At 35.1% G+C, this 12002-nt stretch overlaps 1 protein-coding gene across 1 annotated transcript; it reads left to right on the top strand.

Annotated features, from left to right (window-relative positions):
* Positions 1-554: 554 nt before the first annotated feature.
* Positions 555-4297, top strand: LOC149232771 (aluminum-activated malate transporter 14-like). The gene is made up of 6 exons (XM_089376564.1): positions 555-1127; positions 1515-1655; positions 2184-2456; positions 2810-2949; positions 3342-3485; positions 3819-4297. The coding sequence occupies exons 1-6, from the start codon at positions 833-835 to the stop codon at positions 3852-3854; spliced, it is 1029 nt and encodes a 342-aa protein (XP_089232690.1). The 5' UTR covers positions 555-832; the 3' UTR covers positions 3855-4297.
* The last annotated feature ends 7705 nt before the right edge of the window (positions 4298-12002 follow it).

The following is a 12002-nucleotide window of genomic DNA, read 5'->3' as shown; positions in this document are numbered from 1 at the left end:
TATAACTAAAACAAATTCTTAAACAAACCAACACAATTTCAAATCATAAACCAGCTTTATCATTCTATTAAATATTTATTAAAAATAAATTATCATAAACCAGCTTTATCATTCTATTAAATATTTATTAAAAATAATAATTTATTGGTAAGATGGAAGCCAAACTAAACATCAAATTGATACAAGGCCTCATTTCCATGCAAGGATTTGATTATTAAAATCTACCAAAGTACCCATACTTTCAGTCTTAATAAATGTTACTTTTAGTCTTAATAAATGTTTTTCTTCACAAATAGAGCTATTTGTTAGAATGTGGCTGTTGAAACCAGGTTTGGAATTTTAAAACAAACTTACCAGTCAAATGAGACCGTTTTCACAGCTCTGGGACTCACCTTCAAAACAGACCCACTCCTTAAATTAAACAATTTTCAAAACAGACCCACTCCTTCAATTAAACAATTTTCACACCTCCCAGACCCGTCTTCACACTTTAATTTGCCAGTCAAATTCGATGCCCGGCTGGAACCAAAGTTTTGACGGTATTTTATGAACCAAAGTTTTGAGGGTATTTTATGTAAGACATGACCACTTTCCTAGAAACCTCAAAAATTACACCTGCCTTAATACGTGTTTTCTTAATAGCGGCTGAATAATAAATTTTATCGTCTTCTTAGAATGTAGTTTCTCGAGCCATTCACGGCTTGGAGTCTTTTCGTATACCACTGCTTTACTCAGTTGACTCTCTCATGGGAACAGAGCCGAGCCATACCGATTGCCAGAACAAGTGTACATGTTGGAGATGATGTCTGGTTGTTTGAGTCTCTGATCAGTAATGGCGTCGTCTGAAGATTTGAAGGCCGTCAAGGTGGATATTGATAATGATAATATTCCTCCACCTCCCAAGAAGTCCAAAAAATGGAGGACCAGATCGCCCATGTCTTTTTTCAGAAAAGCTTGGAAAATGGGTAAAAATGACCCACGTAAATTTATACATGCTCTGAAGGTTGGATTTGCATTGTGTGTTGTTTCTCCTTTCTATCTCACAGATCCTTTATTCAATGGAGTTGCTGGGCAAAGTGCTATTTGGGCAGTCATTACCGTGGTAGTGGTATTCGAATTTTCTGTAGGTACACTCTAATCTTTTTTTTCAGAGGAATAGGTACACTCTAATCTATGGCTACTAACCTTGAAGATTCCATCTGGATTCAGTAAATTTTAACCCAAATCCCTTAAGAAATCGCTTAAGCTATTTGACAGGTTAGGAGTGGGTTTATGCTAGTTTTTTACTTTACTGTCTTATGTAATATTACACAACATTACAGACCAACATACAAAGTAACAAGAATCTACATAATCAAATCCCTAGATCCCTTTGCCTCTCCACAGAGGAATGAATGAGTGCTTCATTAGTTGAGCTTTTAGGCAATGAATGACTGCTACAGTAGTTGAGGTTTTAGATACAGCAATGATTCATTTTATAGTAGCCATTTGATCAAATCGTATCACTGAAGCAGGTGCTACCTTGTGCAAGGGCTTAAACAGAGGACTGGGAACACTTATGGCAGGTCTCCTGGCTCTAATTGTGGATTTAGTAGCAAAGCACGCAGGAAGCACAGGGCAGGCTGTCCTCATTGGCATCGCCATCTTTATATTCGGTAACTTGACAGTTACTGTTAATTTTTTCCATTCCATTCTTTCTGGTACGAAGATAAATATATTTTGATTGGAGGATTTTTATGTTTCGGTTTTGGAACAGCCACAAAGCTGAGAGTGTTTCTTACCAATACATTGGTTGATTGTGGATTAATATACTTGTTTATATGATAGTTTAACTAGTCAATGTTTTAAATCTTTTATACTTGAACTTTTCTGGGTGATTTTGTGTGAAATTTAGTAAGATTTCTTGTACTAGTAAATATGAGTTTATATTTGAGTTTTATAATCTATGCAATTTTGAGTATTTCAGGGGGATTTCATACAGCTGAATGCATCAATTAAAGTGCTCTATTGTTTATTCAGCTCTTCGCTCTTCCTCCTTTAAAAAGGGTTAGATAATGAATAAATGTGTGAAAATCAAGGAAATAAAACTTAGTAGGCTTAGGAATAAAATCTGATCTCCTCAGTGCGATTAAAAGCTACAGATTACCATCGTCTTTTAACTGGTTAAAAATGACATATGGCAGGGGCTGCTGTTACTTACTTTCGATTCGTCCCCTCTGTAAAGAGCAAATTTGACTATGGCATGGTGATATTCCTTCTTACATTCAATATGATCGCCATCTCGGCTTATCGCAGTGATAACATAGTCAGTGTGGCTTACGAACGGTTGATAACCATATTAATTGGCGGTGGAATATGCCTACTTGTCAGTCTGGTTCTTTTCCCAGTTTGGGCAGGAGAGGACCTTCACCAGATGCTTATAGCTAACCTGGAAAATCTCATTGTATCATTTGAAGGTGAGGGTATATATGTCAGGGAAAGATTGTAACCACCAGCAATAAGTGCCCAGAGGCAGTTTAAATAAGATTATGAACTTTTTTTTTAAACATGCAATTTTTATAGCATATACCAGGTCAAGATGGACTTATACAAATTGTTCTACACATTTCATTTTGATTATTAAGAGATTTTAAACTTTTTTAAAATCTTGGTAAGCAGCTGGCTAAACAAAGATTTGTTCAATAACCCCTAGCCCTGTATGAATCAGTGTAGCTCTGCAACTCTTTTAAAATCCTGGTAAATACCTGGCTTTTCTCCACATTATAAACAAAAATTTGTTCAATAACCTCTGTATGATTCAATGTTGAAGGATGCGTACAAAAATACTTTGAGGATGAAGTGATCATTAGCTCATCAGATGAGGAGGCTGAATCTGAAGAAACATTGGAGGATCCTATCTATGAAGGATACAGATCCATTTTAGATTCTAAAGTTGCCGAAGAATCTTTGGTGGGTAAATACAATCTTTTAGATCTCTCCAAATTCAGAGTATTGAAAAAAAATTTACGTTTTAAATTATTTTTTTATCAGTTTGTTTAATTTACGAAGAATTTTTCAGGTTTTTTCAAGTATACCTCCATAGTTACCTGGTTTGTCCAATAATTTTTCAAGTTTCCAAATTTGACTTACAAGTTCACAGCACAGAAGGTCAAAACAATATCCATAAACTCTGGGTTTACATGCATTTCTGTGTCGAACTGATATGTGAACATTAAGCCCGCTACAGAGCATCTCAGTGCAATCAGTCCCTTCAAATTAAATCACACTGGCAGTTAATATGATTGTTTAGGTGTAACATGTAGGCTATCTGGTTAACTCAATAGAGCATTGGTGAATTGTAGGCCAACTGTGCCAGATGGGAGCCTCGTCATGGGCGGTTTCGCTTCAGATACCCTTGGACTCAGTACCTTAAAATTGGCGGCATGCTCAGACATTGTGCTTACTCAGTAGTTGCATTACATGGCTGTCTACGCTCTGAGATACAGGTAAATTAAGCTACATAATTCCATTATTCCACCAGATCTTTATCAATGGTGTTTTACTTGTGGAATTCGGAGAATCTTTCATGGGGTTTCAGTGCTCCATTCTTTTTTTCAGTTGAGTAAGAATTTAAAAAAGAATTATAATTTTAAACTTCATTCATAAAACTTTGCTTCTAGAAATTTTAGATTCTTTTTAGAACTATTCATATAAACAAAATTTTGAAAAAGGGGGAAAAATTCGAAATAGAACTTTGCCCCCAAAAATGGACTCCAATTTATCAACTCACCCCTGTTTTAACGGCGCTGAGGATTCAAAGCAAATTTTCGCCACTGCAGACCCCGCCTTCTGTCCGAGATGTATTGAGGAGGTAATGCACAAAAATCAGCACTGAAGCAGTGAAGGTTGTGGAAGAACTGGCCGAGAGCGTCAAGGAAATGAGGAGATGTGGACCTCTGGAGCCGATGATGAAACGAATTGATACAGCGGTAAAGGAGCTTCACTCGGTTCTTCGCGCCGAGCCCGAGCTCTTCATCGACTCTAAAAAATGGTCCATAGTCGAAGAAATCCCGGAAAAAGATGAAGTTCCTGAAGAAGAATCAACCTTAGAAGATGAGACGACCTCCAATATTGAACCCGAAGCACAGGAATCTCAGGCTGGAGTAGAATTGATGAAGCATAGGAAAACTAGAGCAGTTGCAGGAAGCTCAGACTTGAGGATCTCTTGCTCCATGGATTCTTCGGGACAATATAAATCGAGCCACGGTAAGCCCTCCCCGGAAAGATGTCCGAGACTTGTATCCTGGCACGGTCCAGAAACCATACCGACAACACCAAGACGAGAAAATACATTTCCAGCCTTAGGCCGCCATTATTCCTCTAGGAAGTTTAACAGAACAAATCAGCTTCAATTCGCAGAGGCGTTTCCTCTTGCTACGTTTGCATCGCTGATGGTAGAATTTACAGCGAGATTAAAGCACCTTGCAGTGGGAGTTGATGAGTTGGGGAAGCTTGCTAGGTTCAAACCTGCAACAGAAGGAGGGATCAATCGGCGTGGGCTGATTTATACAAGATCCAAGGACTTTGTGTCCACTCATGCTTATACTCACGCAGCTGAGTAGTGTCTCTGTACATTTTCAAGAAGTGTAATGGTTAAGAGATGTGATGTTAAGAAGTGTAATTGGTTAAGAGAAGAGTAATATATTAACACCTGAAATTAAAGAGCGAGAAAATTTCAGACATCGATTTTATTTTCTGTTAAATTATAATTTCAAGTTATTATATTAATGATATTACAGATGAGATGAAAGAGTGAAGATTTTCCAGACTGTAAATTTTGTATTTAAAAAAACAAGTTATATATTCATTTTACCTTCAATTAAATTATAATGCTTTAAATTAAATTATTATTATTAATCAATCTTTTACATCATAACATATTTTATCCATATTTCATAAATTCAAACATAAACCACATATTTCTTTATTTTTGTTAAACAATTTTTATCATTAAAATATATTTATTTATAATTTGGAATATAAATTAAAAATATTTTATTTTTTCAAATAATCTCTTTATAAATTTTCTTTACTTTAAAAAGAATAATCATTGTAAAACAAATTATTTATCTTTATTTTTATTACTGAATTTTTATATTAAAATATGTTTTTTATTATTGGATTTTTATGATAAAATATGTTTATTTGAAATTTTGAAAATGGAAAAAAAATTCTTATAAACTTTTAATAATTTTTTATTTTCGTACTAAAAATAATAAAAAGTACATTCTAAAATTACTATAACTTTGTTAAATTAAAAGGTTAAAATTGTTGGTGATGTAACAAATATTTTGTAATGTCCTATATGATATGTACACAAATACAATAGCATAGAGGTAAAGGTTAAACTTATAATACTATAAGCTTGTCATGTGCATGTGCATGTTATTAACTTTTAGAGGGAGAAATTAACCTTATAAGATGCTAGATCGTGACCTATAATCACATATTATGGCCATAGAGGAAAGGGTGAATTGGGTGGTCATGATCCATATGGGCATACTACATCTATTAAGAGTAGTGGTTGAAATTATAAGACTAGAAAGATATTACCTATATCTACATATTACAATAACACAAAAATAGGGGTTTAACTAGGAGGAGGTTATGACTAGCATGTACATATTACGTCCACTTAGAAGTATGTGTTGAACTTATGGCATAGGGAGATCGTGACCTCATGTGTGCACATATTAGTGGTTGAACTTATGGCACTAAGAGGTCATAATTGACACTCATGTATTATGACCACTTAGAGGAAGGGTTGCACATATCATGTATAGGGAGGTCATGATTTTGGTACATATATTAAGATCACTTATGGGAAGGACTTGAATTTATAGCATAAAGAGAAGATGACCTAGATATAAATATTTTGACTTCATGAGTTGCATGCAAATGTTATGACTTCTTAGAAAGGAGTGTTGAGTTTATAACACTAAGAGGTCACGACCTAATTGTACTTGTTATGATCTCCCTAAAGGGTGAACTTATGATATTGAGAAGTCAAATTCTATGCATATTACAACTATGTAAATGTGGTGATTTAGTTTATCATGACACAAAGGTGTTGTAACTTAAAGCTATATTACCTCAGAAATAAGGGTTAAACATATAACATTTATAACTCAAGATTTTCCCAAATCTATGACATACTTAATTATAAATTTTATTTACACAAATTTTTAAAATAAATAAATTAAAAGACAAAGCTGAAAAATGCATATGAATTTGATGAAAATGTTAGAAGATGATCGCCTTCCAATATATATATAAACCTGTCAAGAAAATGGAGACAACACATGCAACGACCAAGTAATTAACAAGAGTGATAGTTGCATAGTAGCATAGTCCTTGTATCTTTGTGTGAGATCCATGTTTTATTGTTATTTGAGAACACTCTATTTCCACAATCATTTTTGCAAGCCGCACCTTCGCACTGCTCACAATGAAAGCTTCCTTCGCCCTTTGCACTCTGCACAATGAAAACTAAAACCAATATGTTGGTTGGCGTTGATTAGAATGAGGCCTTGCAAACTATGAGACATGAAAAACCTTTGTAATTACCATTAGCTTCATTTTGTTTACAATTATTGTTTACAAGATTGTAACATAAAGTTATTTTCTAATTTTTTTCAATAAATAACGTTGTTACATTGTGCGAAGTACGGAGGAAGCTTTCTCCTCCGCACCTCCACACTGCACAATGTATCAACATTATGGAGATTAATAATAAAACTTAACATGTGGCTACTTATGATATAAGGATTAATTGTGCTCTCATTTTCCCTGATACATTGGCACTTGCTATTTCAAAATATAAGTTAATTGTTGTGCATATTTGGTGTGATGAGGCCGCTGAAGGCTTATTACTTACTGGACGACTTCTAGGGCTTCTCCTTTCTTATTTATTGGGATAGAATGCAACGACTACTTGTGCAGCAATAGCTTGAATGTCACGTGGAGACAAAGAAATCGATCGTGGGAGGCAATCTATGAGCTCTGGGTAATTAAGGAACACACGCTTCTTGCCCTTCAAGTGGAAAGCAGTGACATCATGAGCTCGAGCAGCCATTTCTAGTGCATTGAAGGAGTCGAGCAAGATTTTTGTTTGTCTTTTGGGTTTGCGGATTTCAAACACTCATTTCCCCCAACTACGATGACACGCACCTTTATATGTTGGATATTGCGCTTTCAACATTCTCTCATGTGTCGGGGAAGTGGCAACCCTTTTTTTTTAAACCTCTTCATCCCATCCTTAGTTTTTATACATATTTGTTTCTTGCTTGCATGTCATGAACTTGCTTATCCGTATAGAATTTTAGGAAAAATGCGGAAGTGTGAGGAAATCTACAAGCAGCAAACAATTGAGAAATTAAATTTCTTCAAAATTTGTATTAATGTGCATACCATCGAAGCTTAGGATAGCTACAGCTCACCCTCCCTCTGGCCTAAATTCCACTTAAAAATAATTTTTACATGAGACACAAGGAAGAATCAATGCAATCATGAATAAAATGATGTCATGGCCTTCTCAAATCAATGGCTTGTCCACATATTATGTTCTTTTTCCCACGTATTTACATGCATTAATTAATCATCTAAAGTTTAATGGTTATAGTTCTTTTAATTAATTATTAAGTGCGGAGGTGCAAAGGAAGCATATTGTGCTTCCTCTACACCTCTACACTTTGCACCTCCACACTCCGCACATAAAAGTAGATTATTATAATTATTACATTACAACAATAGAATATTCAAGAAATAAGGTTAAAATCTAAATATGTTGGTTGACGTTGAAAAGCACAACAACTGGGATACTTAATTAGAGTCCACACTCCTCGCCGGCGAACCCCTGTTCCTACTCATGATACCACATTCGCGTGTGACTGCAAAATCCAATAATTAGCAGAAGGAGTGGTTTAGAATACTACATAAGGAAGAGAATGACCCGATCAGAACATTGTGAGGACTAGCAGAGCACTGGATATTAGTTTTCATTCCATTCCATAGCATTTTCCATGTCAGGGGTTCTACTCCCGTGGTGAGCTTGAAAGAACAAAAAGAAGACGACCTTTTTATGCTATGTGTTCCAAAAGTTTCTTGCAGTGATTGTGACCACAAAGAGTGTTGTATTTGCAGATGAAGAAGACAACAAGCCATTTGGAAGAAGCAAAGATAAATTTTAGTAATAACACCAACAGTAACAGAGAGAAGAAGAAGACTTAAGAAGCTAAGGACCTTAAGCGGATGACCACATGGCAGTGAGAAGCAGGTAACCACATGGTAGCAGACGACCAATCCAAAGGTGAAGGCTAATTCAGATTGGCCAACACCTCAATCTACTTTTGAGGTGAGGAGCTTCCATGGATTGGCAAGATTAAACCATAAATGCATTAGGAATTTTAGCCATGTTTGTGTGCCTCTTATTGAGTGCACTAAAAAGGGGAATTTTAAATGGACAACAACAACAAGGAAAGCATTTGCAGATCTGAAAAAGGTGATAGAGAAATTTGTTTTGGCACTTCCAAACTTTGATAAAGTATTCCAAGTTGATTGCAATGCAAGTGGGATAATGATTAGGGCAATTTTAAGTCAAGAAGGTAGACAAATAACATTCTCTAGTGAGAAGTTGAACAATGCTAAGAAAAAGTATTTTGTATATGATCAGAAAATTTATGCTATTGTGTAGCCTTTGAAAAAGTGGAGACATCATTTGTTGCCTAAGGAATTTATCTTGTTTACTGATCACGAGACCTTACAATATATCAACTATCAAGGTAAGTTAAATCAAAGACATTCTAAATGGGTTGAATTCTTACAAAGTTATACATGTGTTCTGAAGCATAGATTTGGAAAGTCAAACAAAGTTGGAGACGCCTTGAGTAGGAGAGTGTTGCTACTCAACATTTTGTCAATAGAAGTGGTGGGTCTAAAAAGCATGAAGGAGTAGAATGCAAAAAATTTCGATTTTGGAGAAGCTTGGACAGCTTGTAAAGCACCTTAGAGGTGTACAGATACATGTTCTTGGATTACCCTATCCAAGAAGGGTTTTTATCTAAAAATCAACTATTGTGCATTCCTCAAGGTTCAATGAGGTTGAATCATATTAAGGAGCTACACGATGAAGGTTTAGGTGGATATTTTGGCATGGATAAGACTGCAATGTTGGTAAAGGAGATGTGTTTTTGGCATAACATCAACAAGGATGTCATAAAGTTTGTTGAGTGTTGTAGATTTTGCCAACTACCAAAGGGTAGAAGTCAAAACACGAGGTTGTATACTCCATTGTCGGTACCAGAAAGGCCTTGGGAAGATGTAAGCATGGAATTTTTCTTGGGGTTTCCAATTACATAAAGGAAGCAAGATTCAGTGATGGTTGTTGTAGATCTGTTTTTGAAGATGGCAAATTTCATAACATGCAAAAGGACAATTGATGTTATTGAAGTGGTTGTTTTATTCTTCAAAGAAGTAGTGAGACTTCATGGTTTACCAAGAACCATTACTCCTGATAGAGATACAAGGTTCTTGGGTCACTTTTGGAGGATGTTATGGAAAAACATGGGATCTAAACTATTATATAGTTCAACATATCATCTACAGATAGATGGGTAGACTGAAGTAGTGAACAAGAGTCTCGGAAATTTGTTAATAAGCTTGAATGTGAAAATCCCAATCAATGGGATATGGTTTTGGCACAGATGAAGTTTTCCTACAATGACTCAGTGAATAGATCAATTGGTAAGAGTCTATTTCAGATTGTTTATATCTGATCACCAAAAGGTGTTGTGGACCTGATACAACTACCCTATTTGGAGGAAAGGAAGAGCGTTCATGCAATTGATTTTGCACAAAGCATGCATGAAATGCATGAACATGTGAAGAAAAGATTATAGTAAAGTAATGATAGGTGTAAAGAGAAGGCATATTTGAAAAGGAGAGCAAAGGTTTTTGCCGAAGGAGAACTGGTAATGGTACATCTATGGAAAGAAATATTTCCTAGAGGTACCTACAACAAGTTGAAATATAGGAAAATAGGCCCATGCAAAATTCTTTGAAAAAAATATGAAAATGCATATGAACTAGAGTTGCTAAGAGACTTGGATATCTCTTTCATATTCAATGTGGTTGATCTATACAAGTTCCATGAAGGAGAGAATAGTAAAGAGATAGGTATGCCCGTTGAGTGGAAGGAACAGTTATGCATTTTGAAGAAGTGGAAGAAATTATGGCCATAAGGATTGGAAAGAAGACCCGTTGAAGGGAGTATCTAGAGTATTTGGGAAAATGGAAAAACATGGGATCTAAAGATGCATCATGGGTGACTAATCAAGAGCTAACACACCTACGAGGTGCTTCAGTTTTTTAAGGAACTACCACATGAGTTGGTAGCTCATATTTTCCTACCAAGGGTGTCTAATGCAGGAGCATCCTTTGCCTCGGGAAATCCTCATCAACCAAAACATGTTTTTGTTTGAGTTTGTAATGTAGGAAAATAAGTGTTGTTACTCCCGTGTATTTTGAGTTGTTGACACTCCTATTATGTTAGTTGTTGATACACCCAGTCGATAGTTGTTGTCACTCTTGTAGTTATGTTTCACCAAATCAACGACTTCTTTTGAGATGCCAACACTCTGAGGATCTTGTGTTGATACTCTTGTTGCGTGAGTTGTTGGCACACCAAAATCGACAATTATTTAGTTGCGTTGCTACAGGACAACCACTACTAGACGCGCTACGAGAATGGGATGTAGGTTATAAATTTTGATTTGTCTGCTTACTATGAGAATCAAATCAATTCATTTCTGAAATGTGAATAGTCGACAACAGGGGAAACAACTTGTTTCAGTTGGAATGCGAAGAGATAAGCAGTGTGAGAAATAAATTGTGGGAACAAGGAAGAAATGGTACTTTTAGATTTTGGCTTCCGGCTTCTAGCTCTTGGACTCTTGGATTTGGTTTTAGTTGTTGCAAGATTTGGAGAGAGATGACTAGTTGTTGCATGAGTTAGCGAGAGTGTTTTGGTTGTTGTGTGGTATCACTATGTGACAACATACGAATTCAAGTATTCTTAGGACTCCACTCCCATATCTGAATTTCACGTATGTAACAACACATTGTGAATGAATAAAACATATTTGAATTCTACCTTGAGTTCTCGAGGGCGGGTTTAAAATTACTCTCTATTTATGCTCTGTGATTTAGTCATTCAGTTAGTATAATATAGTAGTCAAAACCAAATGGTTGTGGTTGTGTGTTATGTAGCAACAATCTGGGTTTTGTAGTTTGTTATGAAAACTACAGAATCTGACTGTCTCTATCATTAGTTCCTTCATCTTGAGCTTCCATCTTATTTATATATTTTTTGGTAAGATTACAATTTTCTATTAGTCAAATTATATTTTTGAATGCATAAATAGATCCAAAACCCCTATTGCACCAATATTGTGTGATAACAACAAATGTTTAGACTACACTATAATATAATATAGGATTTGAATTAAGATAAGTTATAAGAAAATTTCTAGGTTAAAGTTATGAGATTGTTTTTCAATTTTTATGACATAAGAGTTTTCATGTGTTTTTGGCTTAGATTTTGCAAATATTATTAATGATACCCAAGAGTTTTGATATTATTTTTAGTTAATATCTTGCAAATATGATTAGTGATACCATGGATACAAGGGAATGATATTAATGTTGGAGGAGGGGCATTGAAAAGGAGTTGATGACATGTATAATTTTTATTTTATTAATAAATGATAATATTAATTTTATTTTTGGAAGAACGTTGAGAAGATTATTGGTAGATCAAATGTAAGGGAACCTTGGAACTATTGAATAGTGTTTTAGGAATGGGTTAGCAAAGAGCATTAAAAAAGGTTATAGACCATTACCTTATCTAGCTCTATGGAACATTAGTTGTCTTGTAATGACAACCTATTTAATAATAGTTAAAAGTT

The sequence above is a fragment of the Pinus tabuliformis genome, chromosome J, assembly GCF_031772625.1.
Source record: "Pinus tabuliformis cultivar Carrire ecotype Pingquan chromosome J, CPIR1, whole genome shotgun sequence".
NCBI classification, from domain to species: Eukaryota; Viridiplantae; Streptophyta; class Pinopsida; order Pinales; family Pinaceae; genus Pinus; species Pinus tabuliformis.
Note: the sequence above shows the minus strand (reverse complement) of the source record. Positions and strands in the feature narration are given on the sequence as shown.